Source organism: Impatiens glandulifera, chromosome 9 (assembly GCF_907164915.1).
Source record: "Impatiens glandulifera chromosome 9, dImpGla2.1, whole genome shotgun sequence".
NCBI classification, from domain to species: domain Eukaryota; kingdom Viridiplantae; phylum Streptophyta; class Magnoliopsida; order Ericales; family Balsaminaceae; genus Impatiens; species Impatiens glandulifera.
Window position 1 is genome coordinate 13,565,052 of NC_061870.1, and position 21,578 is coordinate 13,586,629.

The following is a 21,578-nucleotide window of genomic DNA, read 5'->3' on the forward strand; positions in this document are numbered from 1 at the left end:
CTACAATAAGTTAGTATGAAGGGAAACCCAACCTATGATGACTGGAGATCCCAAGAACTAGGTTCAATGGGACAACCTAATTGTACTAAACTTGGTAGATTGCTATGGGTAAAAATCCTACGATAAAATAGCATTTCGGGAAAGGATAAGCACACAGGCTTTTAATGATTCTTTATGAATAAAGAGATCACCTATGTGAGAGAGAAGTGGGGCCACTTCGAAAGAATTGCACGGCTCAATTCTAGACCCTCTCACTGAACCAGGCGAGTGTTCATGGCCAAAACGAACACAATCATGAGAACTGACATGTATCAGGAAGAATTTTATGTAAAAGTGTGTAATCGTTTACACAAAAGGCAGAATAGTTCAAGGACATCGAGTCTACTAATCGGCTAGTAAAGTTATATACTTTCATAAGGGAAGGTTCAAAGGGTTACCTACCTATCCTATGTAAAATTCAACTGTTGAACCTTTCACCAGGTTAATCTTTCAATTTACATTAATGTGGGGGATTGTTGGAATTAAACTAATTCCATTAATTAAATGGAAATGATATTTGGGCTAATGAAATTCACACCAAATTCAAATGTGAATTAAGTGTGAAATTAATCCAAATAAAATTCACATGAAATTCAAATGTGAATTAAAGTGAAATTAATCCAAATGAAATTCACATAAAATTCAAATGTGAATTAAAGTGAAATTAATCCAAATGAAATTCACATGAAATTCAAATGTAAATTAAGGTGAAATTTCATCCAAATGAAATTCACATCAAATTCATTGTGAATTAAATTTGTTAATTGTTACAATTAACATAAATGTCTTGAATGAGGCAATTAACAAATGATGTTAATTGCCAGTGTAACTACAAAATATTTATTGTAGAATGTAACTTGCAAAGATGATGAAAAGGCAAGCAACGATAATCGTTGGATGATGGATTAGTGACCGTTGGATTAAAGAATTGATTATGAGTTTAATTTTCAACTATAAATATCCCTTCACATTGTATTCCTCTCCACACATTATCTTATCACTTCTCTCTCTAGAATTCTAAAGTCTTTCCTTGTTCTTGTGAGTATTCTTGTGAGTGTTCTTGTGAGTGTTCGTCGAGTTTCTTGACTCGATCATTTCTGTGCGAAACCCGGTGATTGTGATTCAGGTACTTTTGTTTAGTTCGCTGTTGTAGTGGTTTCTATGCTAAATCATTGCAGGTTCCGTTGTACCCTGGGAAGCAGCCACCGACGAAACTCTCCAGCACAAACAGGAGACAGTGAAACTGTTTTAAGGGAAATGTGATTTCACAGGCCTCGGAGCAAACGAGAAGACTTTTCTTCATCTTATTACATGATCTGTTGTATCTATTTTATCATCATTGTATTATTTTCATATATTATTTACGTGTAATTTTTTATGAGATAAGATTACCAACAACCTTATCTACTTTTTTATAAAGGGAAATGCCCAACCATTTAACTAAAAAAAAGAAAATTACAACTTAAACATGGAATTAATTGGTTCAGGTTGGTTTATTATTTTGAATCACTTATGTTTTATTAATAATAATTTAGGTCATTTTATAAAATTAACAAATACTATTGTCTTATGTAAAAATAAAGAAAATTACGAATAAAATTTATGTTATAAATAGGCTAAATATTACATCTCACAATCATTATTTCTTTCCATCTTTGATATTATCGTTTATTTAATATAAGAGACTATATTAACATTTCACAATATTAAAATTAGATTGTGTACCTTGGTTAAGATATTTGGCCTTAACTTCAAGACTCGTGTTTGATTGCCCTTTTAAGGGGAAAACTGTGAAATCTTTTATATTCTTTTATTAAAAATAAAATATAACTTAAAATGGATGGGTTCATGTTGGTTTACTATTTTGACTCATTTTATAATAATAAATAGTAAATTGAGTCATCTTTGTAAAATTGTCAACACATACTCTCTTTAAGTAAAAATATAAATAAAAAGATAATAATCTCGGAATATTATTAAGGCTTATGTCATACAAGATGATAGAGAATAATTAATATGATTAGAGTTCATGTAATAGATGTTAGTTTAGTGTCTCACAATGTTATTAGAGTTTATGTAATAAAATATGCAAATTTAGTGTTTCACAATTTTTTTTAGATTAGTTTTAATATTATTAAATATTTTATAATAACAATTATTAAACACAAATCCGATGTCGTCCAGCGGTTAGGATATCTGGCTTTCACCCAGGGGACCCGGGTTCGATTCCCGGCATCGGAATTCTTTTTTTAATTTTTATTGGAGAATAAACAAAACTAAAAAACATAAGTCTTAAAATATATAAACAATATCTAACCTATTATTTTTTTAAGTAACAATATGTAATATATCATCACTATCTTGTTAGATATGTTTCAACATCATTCTCAAGTTTCTCTTTTACAACATAATAAAAGTTACTACTATTGTGATGGATATAGTCTAAAACTAATACAAACCAAATTTGTATATAACATTCTATCAATAATGTAAGGGTTAATTTATTTCATAATAAAACAAATGTGTGGTTTTAAACAATTAAAAAATAAATCTACAATCCATGAACATTGCAAAATTAAATTAAAACTTATAAAATTATTAATAGAACAAGACCTTAAGTTCGAAATGGATTCTTTCAATGCAATATAGTTGGACTTTCATACTGGGTGCCATTGTTGTATTATATTATAAAAGATAATTGGACTTTTTATGCTTATTAAATTGACCCCTTATTAATTTATTTCAACCAATTTTATAATTTAAAACTAAATATTATAGATAACTTGTAATATATTTTGTATCACAAATATATATTATAATAAGAACAAGATATTTGACAACCACATTATGTGTCTAAAACAAATACAAACAGTGCATCAACCAAAACAAATGTATATAACATTTTATCATTAATGTAATTAAAATAATGTGTTAATTTATTTCATAATAAAACAAATGTTGTGGTTTTAAACAATTAAAATATAAATCTACAACCATTGACATTACAAAAATAAATTAAAACTTAAAACTGGTAATAGAAAAGACCTCAGGTTCAAGATGAACTAGGGAATGCAATATAGTTGGACTTTCATGATTGCACAGGTCATGCGTTTGAGATAATTGGACTTTATACCTTTATTAAATCGAAACCTTATAAATTTATAACTCAAAACTAAATATTGTGGATAACTTGCAAACTAAATATTGTGATAACTTGCAATATATTTTGTATCACAAATACATATTATAATAAGATCAAGACATTTGTCAACCACATTAGTCTAAAACAAATACAAACAGAGCATCAACCAAACCAAATGTGTAAATAACCAATTCAGATCCTCTTTTCCCATTTTCTTTCGCAAGGGATTAGCAAAAGCATAATAATTTTTTTAATTACGATTTTACCCCTCCCTTGTGAGAGGGAGCAGGGAGAAAATGGTAGTAGGAGATCTGCTCTCATATATAACATTCTATCATTAATGTAATTAAAATGATGTGTTAATTTTTTTCATGATAAAACAAATATTGTGGTTTTAAACAATTAAAAAATAAATCTACATACATTGCAAAAATAAATTAAAACTTATAAAACTATTAAAAAACAAAGTCCTTAAGTTCGAGATGGATTCTACAATGCAATGCATTGGACTTTCAAACTTGCATAGGCCATGGGTGTCATTGTTGTATTATATTATAAAAAATAATTGGACTTTATTCGCTTATTAAATCAACCCCTTCTAAATTTATTTAAACAAATTTACAACTGAAAACTAAATATTATTGATAACTCGCAATATATTTTGTATGACAAATATATACTATAATAAAATACAAACAGAGCATCAATCAAACAAATGTGTATATAACATGATGTGTTAATTTATTTCATAATAAAAAAAATGATGTGGTTTTAAAACAATTAAAAAATAAATTTAAATCAATTGACATTGCAAAAATAAATTAAAACTTATAAAACTATTAATAGAACAAAGTCTTAGGTTAGAGATAGATTTTGACAATACAATATAGTTGGACTTTCATACTTGCATAGGTCATGAGTTTGGGTCTCATTGTTGTAATATATTATAAAAGATAATTGAACTTTATACGCTTTTTAAATCGACCCCTTATAAATTTATTTCACAAATTTTATAACTCAAAATTAAATATTGTATATAACTCGCAATATATTTTGTATCACAAATATATATTATAAATGTAAAACTAATTTTGCAACTTAGATAATAAATATATGTTTTCAAATAAATTGTAAATTGAATAAAATAAAAATGAGTAAATTTTGAACTCTCAAGTGTAAAATCATTCTAAGTAATTTTCAAAAATATTTTAACCAAAATATATATTGTAAAATTTCAACTTTGTTTTCAACTCTTAAATTAAAATTGTGTTGCCAAATAAATTACAATCTGAATAAAAAGAAAATTTTAAACTATAGTGTGTAAATCATTTTAAATAATTCATAACATATTTTGTAATTAAAATATACTCATTTTGCAACTATGATATTAAAAATATATTGTCAGTTGAGTTAAGTTGAGTTGAGTTGAGATGAGTTGAGTTGAGTTGAGTTGGTAAATGAATAAACTAAAATAAAATAAAATAAAGTAAATTTTGAATTTTTAGGTGTAAAATCATTCTAAATAAATTTTAAAATTTTTATAACCAAAATATATATTACAAAAGTAACTTTTTTTTTCAATTCTTATATTAAAATTATGTTGCCAAATAAATTGTAATGTAAACAAAAATAAAGTGGAGAAATTTTTGAGCTCTTATGTGTAAAATCATTCTAAATAACTTACCACATATTTTGTAACTTAAATAAATAATGAGCAACTAATGTTTTAACTCAACATATTTAGCACAAAGTTAGAATGTGTTTGCAACTTTAAAATTAAAATATATTGTTAAAAGAGTTGCAAACTTCAGTCATTAATCATATTACCAACTTCAATCAACCAATATTAATCTTTAAAACCATCTCTTTCATCCATTAATTTTCATTTCTTCTTAATCCCGATGAAAATACAGGTCATTTTCATAAACTCTTCACATATCTTCTTCTTCGTCACCATTTCTCATATTATTTTCTTTATGATCAAACTATATAAATATAGTTATGTTCTATTTTTAAACATTATCACATTTTATACTACTCGATTCTTTATTCTGTTTAAATTTGAATACAAACCCTAGTATTGGTTGGTAAAATTGTTAAAATCAGTAGTCATAGACTCTTTAGATTGCATCAATTAATGATTCTAATACTATGTATAATGTCAATTTATCTAATGGATGTATTCCTTTAAGAGGTACGTAGTTATACATATATCTTAAAAAAAAAATATTTGTAGTAGTAATATTTTTTATTAATATATACATGAGTTCCCGTTCTTTTCCGGTGCACTCGATGTCAATGTTGAACTTTTCATAGGTTTTTACAAAATGTAAAATAAAAGGTCACAAATAAAACTAAAATTGAAGTATCCATTTTGTAATGCATATCTTCTAGAGAAAATTTTGACATTTTTGTGCAATGCAAACGGACACAACCGCAAAGAAACAATGAAGACCCCATTAACAATTGGAACCTCCAATTTCTACTATTAATTACTTCGGGCGTTCTAATGGGCGACAACTAAAAGATACTTAAATAGTCAAAAAAGAGTTAGTTACTCACACATATGTTCTTATAAATTGTCCTGAAGTTGAATAATGTTACATATAATTTTAAAATAGTATCAATTAGTTAACAAAAAAAATTGTAATTATTTAATTAATTATTCTCTTATAGGATGTTTTGTAGTTTGAAACCTAGATTACCCGAAGATTAAATATATCATTAATTTGCGTCATGGTTTCGATCTAAGGTGAGCAAATTAATTGAATTATTATGTCATTCTATATGTATTTTTGTTTTTAAGGATGTTTATTTGTCTATTTTATACTTTAGATTCGTGAGGTTCATTGTCAAGTTGCTTCTAGAATATTGATGTATTATCTATCAATGTGGTCCAATAACACTCCCAACAACATATCAAATGTACTTTATTATTAATAGGTTTGTGTGGCACTCTAAAAATTTTGGATCAAATAAATCAACTATGAATTGTGGTATTTTGTGCATGTTGATGACGCAGACTACTATGAACTTCTAGAAGAGATAATTGAAATAAAATATCATGATCATTATTTGTGTGTTGTTCTATTTAAATGTTTAGGGTTTGATCATCATGAGGTACAAAAGTTGATGTAAATTATAGGATGATTGACATAAACATGAAACAAAAATATTCTAAATACAACTCATTCATTCTAACGGAACAAGTTATACAACTCAATTATATTAATTATCTTAGTATAATGAACCAGAATAGTGATTGGTTAATTGTGTGTAAAACAAAAGGCAAGGAGAGATAAAAGAACGATGGACAAATTAGTTTGTGTATTAACAAGAGGTGTCGATTACCGAACTACATATTGAACTCAATATTCTATTTTATGAAATCAACAATTTGTGTGATCTTAATGGTCAAATTGATGATCTCGATAATGATAACATAATAGGAGAAATTGAATATGATGAGTTTGACGATAGTGACGTAATAGGGAAACTGAATATGACGATGTAGCATCAACATAAAATGACGAAGAATCGAATAACCCATCTAATGACATTTTTTTAATTGCAATTTATGAATAAATGTTTAAATTTATATGTTATTTCAACTTGTAATTGCAAAATATGGTTTACATGTGTAAGACACTAAATTTTTACGTACCCTAATTTAAATAAATAAAAAAATATATATATATAATAATTCTGATCCATTTTAAAATAAAATAAAAAGAGAAATAAATATAAAATAAAAAATTATATACCAAATAGGATATATATTTAAAACTAATTATTTTTAAATTTGTTTTACAAAAATTAAATACAATTAAATAAAAAAAATCCAAATATGGACCTATGCCAATTTGGTTTAAGTCTAAAACTTAAATCAAACTGCCTAAGCCAAGTCAGCCGCGAAGTTATCAAATGACTTGTCTTCTCCTTTAACAGATCACAGAGCAGATCAACGAGGAGGATTCAAGGCGCCTAATCCAAATTATCATCTTTATCAATACTCGATCAAATCAAGTAAATCAAAAGTCGAAATGATCACCAAGACAAGGTGATATTTTGATCACTTGCATAAAGTCTCTTGAAGCCGGTAAAAGAATATTTTAGTAAAAAAAAAAAGACAAAATATATTAATGGAATTCAGTCGAAATTGAAGAATTTAGACATCTCCAAGTCCTTATAAATAGGACCAGGGGTGGAGACACGTTTGGGCTAGGGTGGGCTCCAGCCCCACCTAAATTAAAAAAAAAACAGGGAAAACTTTATCAATTGAAAATTGAAAAGGGGAAAGGCCGAAAGCTCAAAAAATCTCAATTTGTTGCTCGTGATGTGCGATTGACGCTACCATAACCCTCCATCTTGTTGGTTCGATTCCAGATTTTCAGTGGTCTTCTTCGCTCCGGCCTCCGGTCATCTTTTTCCATAGCTTACTCTCGGTTTGGTTAGTTCTTCACCCCTTTCTCTGCATTTTATTTTTTAATCAGTTTATCGTATGAATCAAGAATAGTTTATGTGTGAGTTGTGACAGTGTAAGTATGAGTGTGTGACTATGTCTGAATTTCATTAACATTCCTCAAAAACAACAAAATAACCATTATATTAAAATTAGCACCGAAATCACCATTTATCAAAAGAAGCGTGATCGGCACGGGTGGCACGATTGGCACAGGCGGTACAGTCCGATCTGCACGGACGACACGATATTGTCTTGCATCATATGTGAGCCATTAAGTTTCTCTAGTCTAGGGTTTCTTGTGCATTTGTAAACATCGCTGGAATTTTCTCTCGTTTGCGGATTATCTGTGATTATTTCTTAGGTTTCTGCAATTACTCTGTTCTGTCATCATGGGAAAAGGAAAAAACAAAAGTAATAAATCTAAAGAAGTTAGGGATTTTGTGCTAGAAGGAATCAAGGAAGCGGTCATCAAAGAAATTGAAAAAATTGCTGAAAAAGTTATCAAAGAACTAGGATACCAACACAAGTAAGCAATCTGCACCAACTGCTACTGGGAAAATTCATGTTGAAAATGATGCAGGAAAACAGGAGGATAATGTAGGAGCTTGGAAGATACACTATAATGAAAGAGCTAATCTGTTTGGGCTCAAGAATAAGATTACAAAGCTCCTTATGCATGTCAAAAGGGGAGAAATTGTTATCAATAAGGAGAAAGCACAACATATTATAATTCAACACAACATCCACTATCTTATAGACTAGAATCTGCTGAAAAAAGAAGAATATGAAAAAATTATTCAATGGTCAGTTGCTACAATGAATGAGTTGATAAAAGCTTCCAAATCTATGTCATATACTATTAGGAGCAACTCGACATGGAAAACTAATAAAGTTTGGAAGAACAACAATGCAAAAAATTCAAAAGATCATTCCTATAAAGGGAAAATCTATTTGGGAATACATAGACAAAAGTGGAGGTATTGAATTCTCAATTTGAATTTAAATTGCCTACTGAAGTAGAGGAAAATTGTATAAAGGAATGGAAAGATGTAGTTGTGGGAAACTACATAGGGAAAAATAGAGTATCGTTCTCAATTACTAAAGTTGCACTATTGAAGAAATGGGAAAGAAAAGAGCTAGAGAAGATTTCATCAAATGTTCATGATTTATATTTCCTTAAATTCAAGAAGGGATCTAATCTAGAGGAAATTCTAGAAAATTATCATACATATATATGATTCAACTGTATGAAATTAGAAAAATGGTCTGAAGACTTGAACCTATTGAGTAAGCCAAAAGAAATTGCACATATATGGTTCAAGCTTTGGAATATACCTATACATAGTACAATTTTGAAGCACTTAGTCATTTTGCAGGTTTATTTAGTGGACCATTATACATGGATCCAATTACTGAAGGAGGAGAGCACCTATCATTTGCTAGAATTAGCATTGAGGTGCATCCTAGAAGCACACTGCCGAAAAGTATGACCGTAGTAAATAGAAAAGGAAAACCTACTGTCATGAAAATCATTTATGAATGGAGTCCAGATAGATGCTCTTTCTGCAATACCTTCCAACATTCAAGTCCAAAATGTGATTTGGCTAAGGAAGAAGATCAGAAAAATTCATAAAGGCCAGAAAGTAAAGATGCAAGAAAATGAAACAAAGTTGCCTATTTTTAAAGAGAAAAATGTGGTTAAGAAATAGGAAACAGAAGATAAAGAAAATTTTGTACAAGAAGAAAGTAGTACGAAGAAGGAGGTGAAACCTCAACCTAATCATGTTGAAGAGATAGTTGAGGATTCTCAATCAAATCAAGTTGAAGTGGTTGCTGATGAAAATAGAGAGGAAGATACTTAGGTTAATTAATAAGAAGAAGAGAATTCTAAGTTTGATACAGAGGAATCCAAAATTGTTGAGGATTCCAAAGCTGAAGTTGAAGGAAATAAGGACAATAATCTCGAAATTCAAGTTAAGAACAACAAGGTGAAGAGCCTAGAAATCCTGAATAATAATTATTTCTATCAAATCAGAACGGGTTCATATAAATAAATAAATCAAAATGAGAATAGGCAGTATTCATCAACCTCTTTAGTTCCCCTTTTCATTGCAAGAGGAGGGGAAGAAGAAAAGGAAGGACAAGGGGAAGAGAAAGACAACATGTTGAAACATCAGGTTGGTATGGAAATAAAAATTCTGAATTGGGATAATTAAGATTTGATATAGTTTGTAATCTTTGTTTGTAATCTCTATTTCTTGTATGTTTGATTGCTACTAATCAGGTTCTTTAGAGTCGTTTGATTGTCATCATTTAATCATAGCTAAAATTTGTCTAACTTTGATTTTTGACCCTCCCACTTTTGGAATTTTAATGAAATTGTTTTAACTATTTCCCCCAAAAAATAACCATTATATTATGTATGTTTTATTTGAATTTTGTTAGGGTTATAATGGAACTATCAACTATGGAAGCACAAGAAAAAAACTATTAACTCATTTTTTAAACCAATAGATCAGTCATGTACAAGTCAATGGGGTAATCAATCAACTATCGATATCTCAAATGTCCCTGCTCAAGAACCTAACAAATCTCCTAGAATTGATGTTGATGTAAGTTCTATTGAACCTGATCCAGCAGTACGTATTCCATGTGGAAATAATATTTTAATCAAAGGGATGAAATTAGACGAGCTTATATCAAGATGGGGCCATATCAACCTATTAAGGATAAGTACCCGCCAACCAAATTTGAAAATCAAAATCGACAGTTCCAAAGTCATTGGTTTAAGAAATTTACTTAGTTAGAATACTCTCCTTTGAAAGATGCTACTTTTTGTTTTTTCATGTTTCTTGTTTGAGTATAAGCAACCCCGAAAACCTATATTTACAACAAATGGATTCAAATATTGGAAGCGAGTTAATGATGGAGATAGATGCTCTTTTGTTATGCATATACGATGTAATACTTCACCGCATAATAGTAAAGTTGAATATCTTGATAATCTAATTAATATCCCTTGTCATATTGACAAAGTACTGAATGCACAATCTTCAGATGAAAAAACAAAAGAACAGATTACAACTTACAACAACTATTGAAAACATTCGGTGGCTCACTTTGCAAGCGTGTGCATTGAGAGGGAATGATGAGTCTCCATTAGGGCTGCAAATGAGTCAAGTCGCTCGTGAGCTGCTCGCGAGCCGCTCGATCAAAGTTCGGCTTGAGCTTGACTTTGATCGAGTTCGAGCCGAGCTCGAGCCGACTCGTTTAATATTCGAGCCGAACTCGAGCTCATATATTGCTTGCTCGACGGCTTGTCGAGCTTTTTCGAGCCTGATAATATATAATATATTTATTTATTTATTTAATATAAAAAAACTTAAAATTTAAAACATTTTTTTTTCTTTTCTCTCTATTTTCAAAGCCCATATAGAAGGCCCATAATCCACATTATTATATTATATTGTCATAAAATAAAATCCTAATTTCTAATGTATCAATCTTAAGTGACTCTTCATCTCTTTTTCTTCTTCTTTCTTTCGTCTTCACCATTTCTTCTTCTTCTTTTTCTCATCCTCGCCATTTCTTCTTTTTTCTTGTTCTTCCTCTATCTTCACCATTTCTTCCTATTCCTTCTTCAATATTTCTTCTTTTTTTGTCTTCATCATTACTTTCACTCATTCATAATAGGTTAATACATTTTTTTATGTTATCTTTCATCTACACTATTTCTCTCGTTCATTCATGACAAGAAACCTCCAGGTAAATTAAAATATATTTTTATTTCTACTATAGCTATTGCTTATACTTTTAAATAACTTTGATTTTTTTTTGTATTACGAGAAATTTGTGCAAATATAGATAGTTCATAGATTTATATGGAAAAACACTATTATATATATATTAATTGTTCATATATCTATATGGAAAAAACTATTATATATATTAATAGTGTTCATAGATCTATATAGAAAAATACTTTTAATATATATTGATCATAGATTTATATAGAAAAACACTATTATGCATAAACAATATTATATTATATTATATATAATATTGAAATATTAATATATTATATATAATAAAAGATAAAAAAATGTTAGTATATATTTTTGTATATATTATGAAGAGATAAAAAAGGTTAGTATATATTATATATAATATGTTGAGAGAAAAAATGAATTTACAATATTAATAATATATTGTAATATATAAATAAATTAATAGATTCTTTCTATAAATAAGTCAATAAATTCTTTTATATTTGTACCCAAATAATTTAATCATATATAATAATATTTAATAAAAAATAGGTTGAATTTGTTTTTGTCCGTATATACTCCTTAAAGTATGTTAAATTTTAGTTATTTGTTTTAACATGTATTTTTTATATTAATTATTTTTAATCTTAAATGCAGGTAGGTGTACTTGTGATATGCTTGAAGACGTGATTTAAAAAATATTAATATATTGAATGTTCAAACAATTTATATAGTATTGTACTTTAATTTTAGAATTTTATATTTTAGAATTTTTACTAGTAATTGTGGTTAAATGCTTTTTGGATTATCATGATTTTGGAATTTAAATAGTTATGATTTTTTTATATTTTCAATTTTAAATATTATGTTTTAAATGTTGAATATGTATGAAAGTTTGATATTTCATTTTGAAAATAAATTTTAGTTTGAGTTCGACCTTGAATTCGAGCTTGAGTTTGAGCTCAAACTCGATCTTGAATTCGAGCTTGAGTTCGAGCTTTTCGAGTCGAGCCGAGCTTATAGGTAAATAGTCGAGTCAAGCTCGAGCTCAAATTTATAAACTCGTTCGAGCTCGAGTTCGAGTCGAGCTAATAAATACTAAATCGAGTCGAGTTCGAGCTCAAGCAAATTCGAGCTCGACTCGGCTCATTTGCAGCCCTAGTCTCCATCTTCTAATAATCGTGGAAATTTTATTGAGATGATAAAATTTATAGGAAAATTGAATGAGAGTATTGGAAACACTGTCTTAGAAAAAGCTCCAAAGAATGCAAAGTATACTTCTCCGAATATTCAGAAAGATGTTTTGAATGTTATTGCAAACCAAGTGAGAACAAAGATTCGCCAAGAAATCGGGGATGCCAAATTATGCATTTTAGTTGACAAAGCAAGAGATGCATATAACAAGGAGCAAATGGCTATTGTGTTAAGATTTGTGGATATTGATGGGTTTTTACGATAATAGTTCTTTACCATTGTAAATGTGGCTAATACAACCGCTTCAACACTTAAGAAAGAAATATATGATGCTCTTGGTCGTTATGACTTGCATATCCATAACATGAGGGGACAAGGATACGATGGTGCTAGCAATATGCGTGGCTCTTAGATTGGATTACAGACTCTTTTTTTGAAAGATTGTTCATGTACATATTATGTACATTTTTTTGCTCATCGGCTTCAACTAGCATTAATTGCGACTATCGAAAAAGAGGTATCTATTTGGTTATTCTTTTCGAAACTAAATTCCATGTGTAATCTTATTAATGCATCTCCTAAACGTCATGCCGAGTTACATTCTTCTCAAAGAAATGAAATTGCACATATGGTAGTTATTGGTGAACGTGATACCGGTAGAGGATGTAATCAGATTGGAAATTTATTACGGCCAGGGAAGACTCGTTGGAGTTCTAATTTTGACTCACTTTGTAGTATGGTTTATATGTATGCCTTTGTGATTACCGTGTTAGAAAATATGGTGGATGAGGGGTCTTTTGATTTCATATTTATTCTACACTTAATGCAAAAGATAATGGGATTAACAAATCTACTTTGTCGAGCATTGCAAGAGAGATCTCTAGATATTTTAAATGCAATGGACCATGTTTCAAATACTAAAACTTTGTCTCATGCTTTGAGAGAGCAAGGGTTTGATATTTTACTTAGTTACGTGGAAGAAGTTTGTGAAAAATACGACATTAAGATACCTCGGATGGAAGCTCGTTACAAATCTAGTAGAAGTCGTTCTAGTCAACAAAAGGATTCGATTACAGTTAAGCACCACTATCAATTTGATGTATTTGTTGCTGCAATAGATTTTCAAATTGAAGAGCTCAATAGTAGATTTCAAGGACGAGGCACTCGAACTTCTTAAGCTCAGTAGTGCTTTGGAACCTAAAGACAACTTTAAACTTTTTAATATTGATCACATCTATCAACTTGTTGAGAAATTCTATCATCTAGATTTTGATGCACGAGATTTGCACCACTTGAGAACACAATTGGCTCATTATAAGCTTGACATGCCTGTCAATGAAAATTTTCTGAATTTATCAATTATTTCTGAATTATGTCGAAGATTAGTTGAGACAAATAAGTCAAAAACCTACAATTTGATTGATAGGAATTTTATCATTTATTATAATTTATGAAATATAGCTATATTGTTTACTTATACTAATATATTTATTTAATTGGCATGTTGATTCGTCTTGTTTTAACTTTTCCCGTTTCTACAGCAACAACGGAACGAGCATTTTCAGCTATGAAGCTCGTAAAAACAACTCTTCGTAATAAGATGAAATAAGACTTTTTAACAGATTATATGATCATCTATATAGAACGAGAGCTGTCTGAAAACATTGATAATAAGACAATAATTAAGGAATTGTATTCTAAGAAGAATAGAAGGGCACAAATTCAATAATGTGTATGTTAAATGTTTTGAATATTGTTTTGTTTCATAATTTCATAAAGTAAATGTTCATGCATATTTTATTTTATATGTTTGAATTAATTTATTTATTGTATAAATTACAGGAAAAAAAAATAATGGAGCATAGAAAGTTAAATTCTGATGTGTTGAGAATTTGGTTTGCGAAAAAATTTGGAGTTAGTCCCAGGTAATTTTTTATCCTGCCTCCGTCCCGTCCCCGAATAGGACCTCCCGTCATTCCGAAAGGCAAGAAAGAAGATTGAGAAGAACATGACCCTTTGAATGAGAAACCACCATTAAAGTTAAAACTTGAAATTTCTGTTTTTTTAAGAAATTTTAAGAAGGAATCAAATCTTTTTTCATTCCATCCAAAGGTCCTTTGTAATAACTTTATACAAATCATCTCTAATCAACGATAAGTTTCTAATTACGTTGTAATTCATGCTTTAAGCAATTCTCCTTAAAACAAAAAAAATGAAGTTCAGGTTGAAACAGTTTTTTGGGGGACTGTGTTTTTGTCTCATGTTTGCCTTCCATCACTCCTTCATGCATGCGCCAACACCTGATCTACAACCGAGAATTAGAGCAATCAACGGAAGAAACTCCACATGTTGCCTCCCTCCTAACTAAAGCAGCATAATGTATTTTTAATTAAGGGAAAACTCTCTTAATCATTTAAGACTTTATATAATAAATAACAATAATTATAATAATAAATATAATTTGATTTAAATTTTGAAATTTCAATATATCTTCAGTATTTAAATTATATATATAAAATAAAATTTTAAATTTTAAAATAGAGACCGTTATTTTGACATGGAAGAGTGAGCGTGATAGCCTTTCTCTAGTGTAACCAAGCTCGAGCTCTGAATCAAAAACAAAATCTCTAAATCGCATTTGATTACAAAAATTATTTTTCTAATTTTAGAAAAATTAGGTGGCGACTCTATAATTCAAAAGTCAATTCTCGATTTATTTAAAATATTCAAAATTATTTTCTAATACAAATTCGAGAATAAAAACTATTTAAAATTTTGAAATAAATTAAAAATAGAGAGGCGAGAGATTTTGAGGCATTACAACATTTTTTTTGCATAATGAAATAACATTTGAATAGCATTAAATTTCATAAGGTGAAGAAAATTATAATTTTAGTTTCTTCATTTATTAGGGTTTGAGTTTTACATGAAGAGTACACAGATACAATTGATATTAGTTATTCAGGTAACAAGATATATGAGTGGAATATTGATGGATATTCAAACAAACAAATTTACAATACAATACATAGAAGGTTAATGTACTCAACAGTTTGTAAAAATAGTAAAAATTATGCTGATAAAACAATAGCTACAATAATTATTGTTGGGTTTACTGGTCAATTAAATGGTTGGTGGGATAATTATTTTTCTCAAAAAGATAAAAAAATCCAATCCTTAACACTTTAAAAACAACAGGAAAACAATAATTTTACTGAACATGCAGTTTATACACTAACAATTAATATTATTGAACACTTTACAGGAAGGTTCAGCAATAATAGTGATACCGTTAGAACATTATTACAAAATTTAAGGTGTAAAACACTTTCAGATTTTAGATGGTACAAATATACCTTTCTAAGTAGAGTTATGAAACTCCTAGAATGTAATAATGTACACTGAAAATCAAAATTTATTGATGGCCTCCCAAGCCTGTTTGTTGAAAGAGTTAGAAGAAATCTCAAGAAGGGTCACACAATGATACCGTATGAAAATTACACATACGGTGCATTAATATACATGTATCCAAGAAGGGTTAGCCTTATGTAATGAAATTAAGCTAAATCAACAAATTAAAAGACAAAGTCTAAGCGAAAGACAACAATTAGGTCAATTCTGCCAATAATTTGGCATAGATAATCCTACATCTAACCAAAATAGAAGGGTAAAATACAATAAATTTCATAAATATAAAAACCCTTCCTAGAAACATTTAGAGATGAAAATGAAATAATGGAGGAAAAAACTAGAATAAAGTCAAAAAATTTAAAAGTAATAGGAAATGCCATAACTGTGGAAAATTTGGACACACGTCAAAATACTGTTGGGCAAAGAAAAAAATAATAATCTTGAAATCTCAGAAGACAAAAAAGATTAATAATCCAAACTCTTCAAAACTCAGAATCTAAAGAATTTGATTCAGATTCAACCGGTAGTAATTTTGAACTAGATTTTCTAAATAATGAAAACATTTCTGAATTAAACTAAGAAGACTCCGAATGTGAGCCATGTCGATCAAGATTAAAATGTCCTAAGAAAGAAGTTAATAATCTAGATAAAAATCAAAATATTGAAAAATCAGAATTATATAAAATTATGTCCCAATTCTCAAATATGAAAATTAATGTTTTAACCTCTAATCATGCTTTTGAATTACTAAAAATCATTAGAGACCCAGAATTAAGAATGCAAATCATAAATCAGTTCAATACCGAAGAAGAAATTTCGTCCTCTAGAGGAGAAGAAACATAAGAATTTTGTAATATACTAAGCCACCTTTTAACTTATTTTTTAATTTTTGTGTAATATTATGTTGTCAAATGAGTTGCAAAATAATTTTAAAACATATTCTTTTCACTTGAGAGTTCAAATTTTTTTTATCTTTTATATTATTAATTTGTAAGTAATTTTACAATTTAATTTTTATTAATATGTTGTGGAATAAGTTATAATTTTTCTCTATAAATTTATATATATATATATATATATATATATATATATAATATTTTTGTTTGCTAAATTAATTAAAAAAATAATTAAAATTTATGTTTTATTTTCTATTACATAGTTAAACACTTGCAATTTATTTTGCAACTATTAATATTTCTTCAGTGAGTATAAAACTAAAATCTAAAATGTGTATTAGTGCAACTTATTTGGCGAAATTCTAATCTAAGTTAATTATTTTACAATTTTATGAACATGATTTATAATTTACTGTAAAATTGTATTATATTATTAATATACTACACTTTATTGTAAAAAAATTGACAAAATTAATTTTATTAGTAAAACAATTAGATTTTATATGTTTTTAAGCTTACATTATATGTTATGCTTTAATTATTATTGCAAAAATTTGAACCGGTTATAGTTGTAATGTTTAAAAAAATTTTAAAAATTAACTTCGATTTGAAATGTTAACAACTTTTTTAATCATATTTGTTTTACAATTTTTTTAATTATGAGTCGAAATAGTTTAAACTAGAAAGGTGTTGGCAAAAATTTTACTATAGTTTGAGTTGTAATTCTATTAATTTTATAGTATTTTATTTTGTGTTGTAAATTTTAGTTGTTAAATATTGATTTTTTTTAGTGCTTGAAGAATTGTGATCTTCATGTTGAAGAATGATATAAGTTATACTTTTACTTTAAAATTAATAATTTGTGAGTGATGATGCATTTTCTCACACTATAGAATTTTAACTAATTTTCCAGCCGTGTATTAAATAAATATATATTTTTGCTAAGGAAATATTAAAATAATAAAATTATCAACATTTACAGAATAGAACTCATAACATACAAATATAACAATTTTTGTTTGAGTGAGATTGCCTTTACCTATGACTGGCCATGCATAATTAAGATGAACATGGATATTGGTTTGGAAATTGAATTCTTTATTTAATTTCTTCTAAAAACAATACCTAAACAATATTGATGTATATGAATGTATTAATTTCACATTTTAAAAAAATCCAAAAAGTTACCCCAAATTTCAGTTCATTAGTCTTAAAATAAAACGACCAAATGAATGACCTCAATGTAAAACTCTACATCTTATTCATATTTCCATGTAAAGAGAAAAACAACATGAAATCCAAAATGTCCTCTTAAAATGTTACTTAAGCTATAATATAATATAAATAATTACTCACCCCGTTGCTAAATATAGATGCTAAATGAAACAACATGCTACACAGTTTTATAACATATTTGAAAACACAAACCTTTTATTGCACCGGGCAAACAATGATTTAAGTGGGAGATGATAAAATCATTTTTCGTAGTCTATCAATGAAACGGTTTAAGATGGAATACTTGGCATCTTGGCTTGTAACCTTCATTTGAGGCTGCTTGCTCAAACTTCTTAGTTGCTTCGTCGTTCTCCTCGATTTTGTTCCCTTCGAAACATTGGGTCCACCAAGTTGTGCTACGCATTTTCGCCTTCAAAAATAAAAAATTTAGTGAAAATAAAAGGACATATATAATATATATATTTACATCATACAAAAAGTACCCACATAATTTGGAAGAGCACTTAAACATGCTAGACATTCTATAAAGAAATATGAATACTAGTGATTTAAGCGGTTTAAGAGATATGTTATCAATGATCTAGAAATTAAATCTCTATATCAAATGAAATAAAAGGCCTCCCTATAATCTAGTCTGGATCATGATCAGAAATAATCTAATTTTTCAGTTTAACTTTTGATGATTTTCGAATGCGAAGATGATTGTTACAAAATAACAATCAATAACATCACAGTCTTATCGTAGCCTAATCATATCAGATTCTTATAACCAAAACTTTTTTTTCTTTTGAATCAAAGGAGAACTAGCATGACACCCTAGTTTAAACTCAAAGCACTTTCAAGTGGAATCGAACCCGTGACATTTTGGTCTTTAAACCCGACTCTTACCACTGGGCTACCTTGGTAGGACTAACAACCAAAACTTACATATAAAGAAATAAGACACATTAATCATTCTTAACATACCCTAGTTAATATCTGATATATTTAGCCTATTAAGAACATGGTAGAAGAAAATAAAACCATGTTACTGAAAAGCAGCAGAAATTTACTAACCGGACGACCAAATCTGGACAATTCCGCAACTTTAGCTCTCAGTTTACCAGGAAACCCTAGAGAAGAAAAATGTATCAGTTTACCATCAAACAAAACACCTAAACTTAAAAATTGTACATTATAAACAATAAGTAATTACCTACAAACATAACAAGTCCATCAGAGGACATTCTTACAAGATCTGGTAAGGTCTTGTTAAGGTACTTGGGAGTGAGATAATCTAATGCGTCTGATACAATAACAAGAGAAAATGACTTGGGACCATATGGAAGAGGAAACTTGATATCAGCCACTCTTACAATGCCTTTGTGCACAAGACTTTTGCAGCTTACATCAGTATCTTCCATATCATATGGTTCTAGTCCCCAAGCTTCAGTTCCATCCTCTTTTAAGAATCTTGAAACAACAGAACAACTGTCGGGACCAACATGTAACAGTTTGTGCATACTGTCACCATATGCTCTCTGTAAAGTGGGTATTGCCTGTTGAACCTCCAATGTGCATGATGAAGAGTCACCTAAAATAGCTGTTGCAATCCATTATGTGTTAGAATTCTTCCATATTCATTATGCAAATTAAAATAAGGAACTCGGATGGGAATGTATATGGCTTTTAAGTTTCAATAGTAATTATTAAAGAATTATAATTCTAATTCTAATTCCAATTATAGAATTATATTCATTAACTGTATTGCTTCTGGAGTGCACAAGTAACTGTTTATAGTTCATGCTTAGTATGGAACTCACTACATGCTTAAACATTGCTTCGGATGCAGAAAAGCCAATTAAAAGTATTAACAAGAATTCTTAAGGAAATATCTAATATGAGTAACAGACTGATTAAGAGAAAAACAAACAGTTGAAAATAGGTGGATGAAACAAAGGTACTTGTAGTTGTATGTTAAGGGATATAATGCCCAAATCAACACTTTTAATTACTTTTCTCCAAAATCTATCCCGAAATCAGTCAAAACAGGAAATATCTTGTCCAAATGGTGCTGATTGAGTTAGTCTCCAACATGATGGATTAAATTAACATCCATAATGGGACTAACTTGAGGGATTTCAGAATTTTATTATAAAAAATTCAACTTTCATGGCTTCAGCTGAGGAAGATATTAAATGACAAATACACCCATCTTTCCATGCTTGTTATGTGGACATTCTGAAAGGAAAAGGTACTGGAGATTATTTAAGATTATCAGTATTACAAACCAAATTTTAAAGCTATTTCAGAGTGACTAAAGGAACTATCTGTCTCTCCTTTTGATATTGTGAAATTTAGATGGACTTTAAGAATACACATAGTTATGTTTAGTTTTAGTTCCAATTCTTTTGTCCTTTGCTACTCATTTCTCTTGCTCTTTGGATGTCGCCTTAACGTCACTTGAACTGAAATTACATATTTCTTAAAAGAAAGTTTAACTATGTGGTCTGCATACTAAAACTGCTAATATCTGAATTTGCAGATGTTTTGACTGAGAACCAGCAGATGAAGTATACAAGAAGTTGTAAATCAGATGTTACCGTCAATTTTATTAACTGATTCCTTAAGAGCACTCGATTTTCCTGCATAATAAAAACCAAAGGGTGAGTGAATCTATTAATTAACAAATAATACTGAAGATGCAAAGAGATTATAAGAAGATCATTGCACACCTGTTCCACCATAAAAATGCCCAACAAAAAGCACCAAACCCTGGAAATTTCATGGCAAAAGAGTACAGTTATTAGATCACATCTTATATAGTTTGCTTTTGTTTAAAGGATTTTTATTTAAATTGCAAGGATCATTTTCAAAAATAAAAATTTACTTGCATTGTGCCACTTATTATACAATCAGTCAGGTAAAAGCATTATATGAGGCACTAGGAGAAGAGAAATCGTCAATTTACTTACCACAACAATGAGGACAATGGATGCTAAAGGAGGAATGCGTGATTTGGGATGCAAAACGCCTCCAAATGGACCACCAGCTGCAAAGCGTCGTGATGGATTTACTTGTTTTCTTGACATGATTGTATGTGCAAAGAAACCTTCACCTCACCTATGAAATATTCTTTCTGAAATTGATAGTTGAGCAAACGAATTCGACTCTACCTCAGATCAGACGACAAACTTCCGGCATTGAGTAATGAGCGTATATGCCGTAGATCTTTGGCGTGCGTCGAGCGTTTAAGGTTTTCCGTAGTGATGGCGCGGTGTTTGTCGATCGAGTTGGCGAGAGGGAAACGGAGAGAGAGAAAAGAGAGGGAGAGTTTTTCGCAAGGAGAAGGAATGAAGAAGGAAGAGCTCCATAGTTCATGGATGTTAACAATGGAGCGCTTTAGGCGGTCCAAAATGGAGAGAGAGAGAGAGTTTTGCGCGAGGAAC

At 29.1% G+C, this 21,578-nt stretch overlaps 2 protein-coding genes and 1 non-coding gene across 3 annotated transcripts; 2 read left to right on the plus strand and 1 right to left on the minus strand.

The window, feature by feature from the left end:
- The first annotated feature begins 2,208 nt into the window (after nucleotides 1-2,208).
- TRNAE-UUC lies at nucleotides 2,209-2,280 on the plus strand. The gene has a single exon. It is a non-coding gene; the product is annotated as a tRNA-Glu (tRNA).
- Nucleotides 2,281-13,160: 10,880 nt separating this feature from the next.
- Nucleotides 13,161-13,784, plus strand: LOC124915834. The gene has a single exon (XM_047456581.1). The coding sequence runs from the start codon at nucleotides 13,161-13,163 to the stop codon at nucleotides 13,782-13,784; it is 624 nt and encodes a 207-aa protein (XP_047312537.1).
- Nucleotides 13,785-18,062: 4,278 nt separating this feature from the next.
- On the minus strand, nucleotides 18,063-21,480 carry LOC124915391 (probable pectin methylesterase CGR2). The gene is made up of 6 exons (XM_047456097.1): nucleotides 21,105-21,480; nucleotides 20,865-20,904; nucleotides 20,733-20,774; nucleotides 19,346-19,732; nucleotides 19,207-19,262; nucleotides 18,063-18,559 (listed from the first exon to the last, which is right to left on the minus strand). The coding sequence occupies exons 1-6, from the start codon at nucleotides 21,219-21,221 to the stop codon at nucleotides 18,407-18,409; spliced, it is 795 nt and encodes a 264-aa protein (XP_047312053.1). The 5' UTR covers nucleotides 21,222-21,480; the 3' UTR covers nucleotides 18,063-18,406.
- Nucleotides 21,481-21,578: the final 98 nt, after the last annotated feature.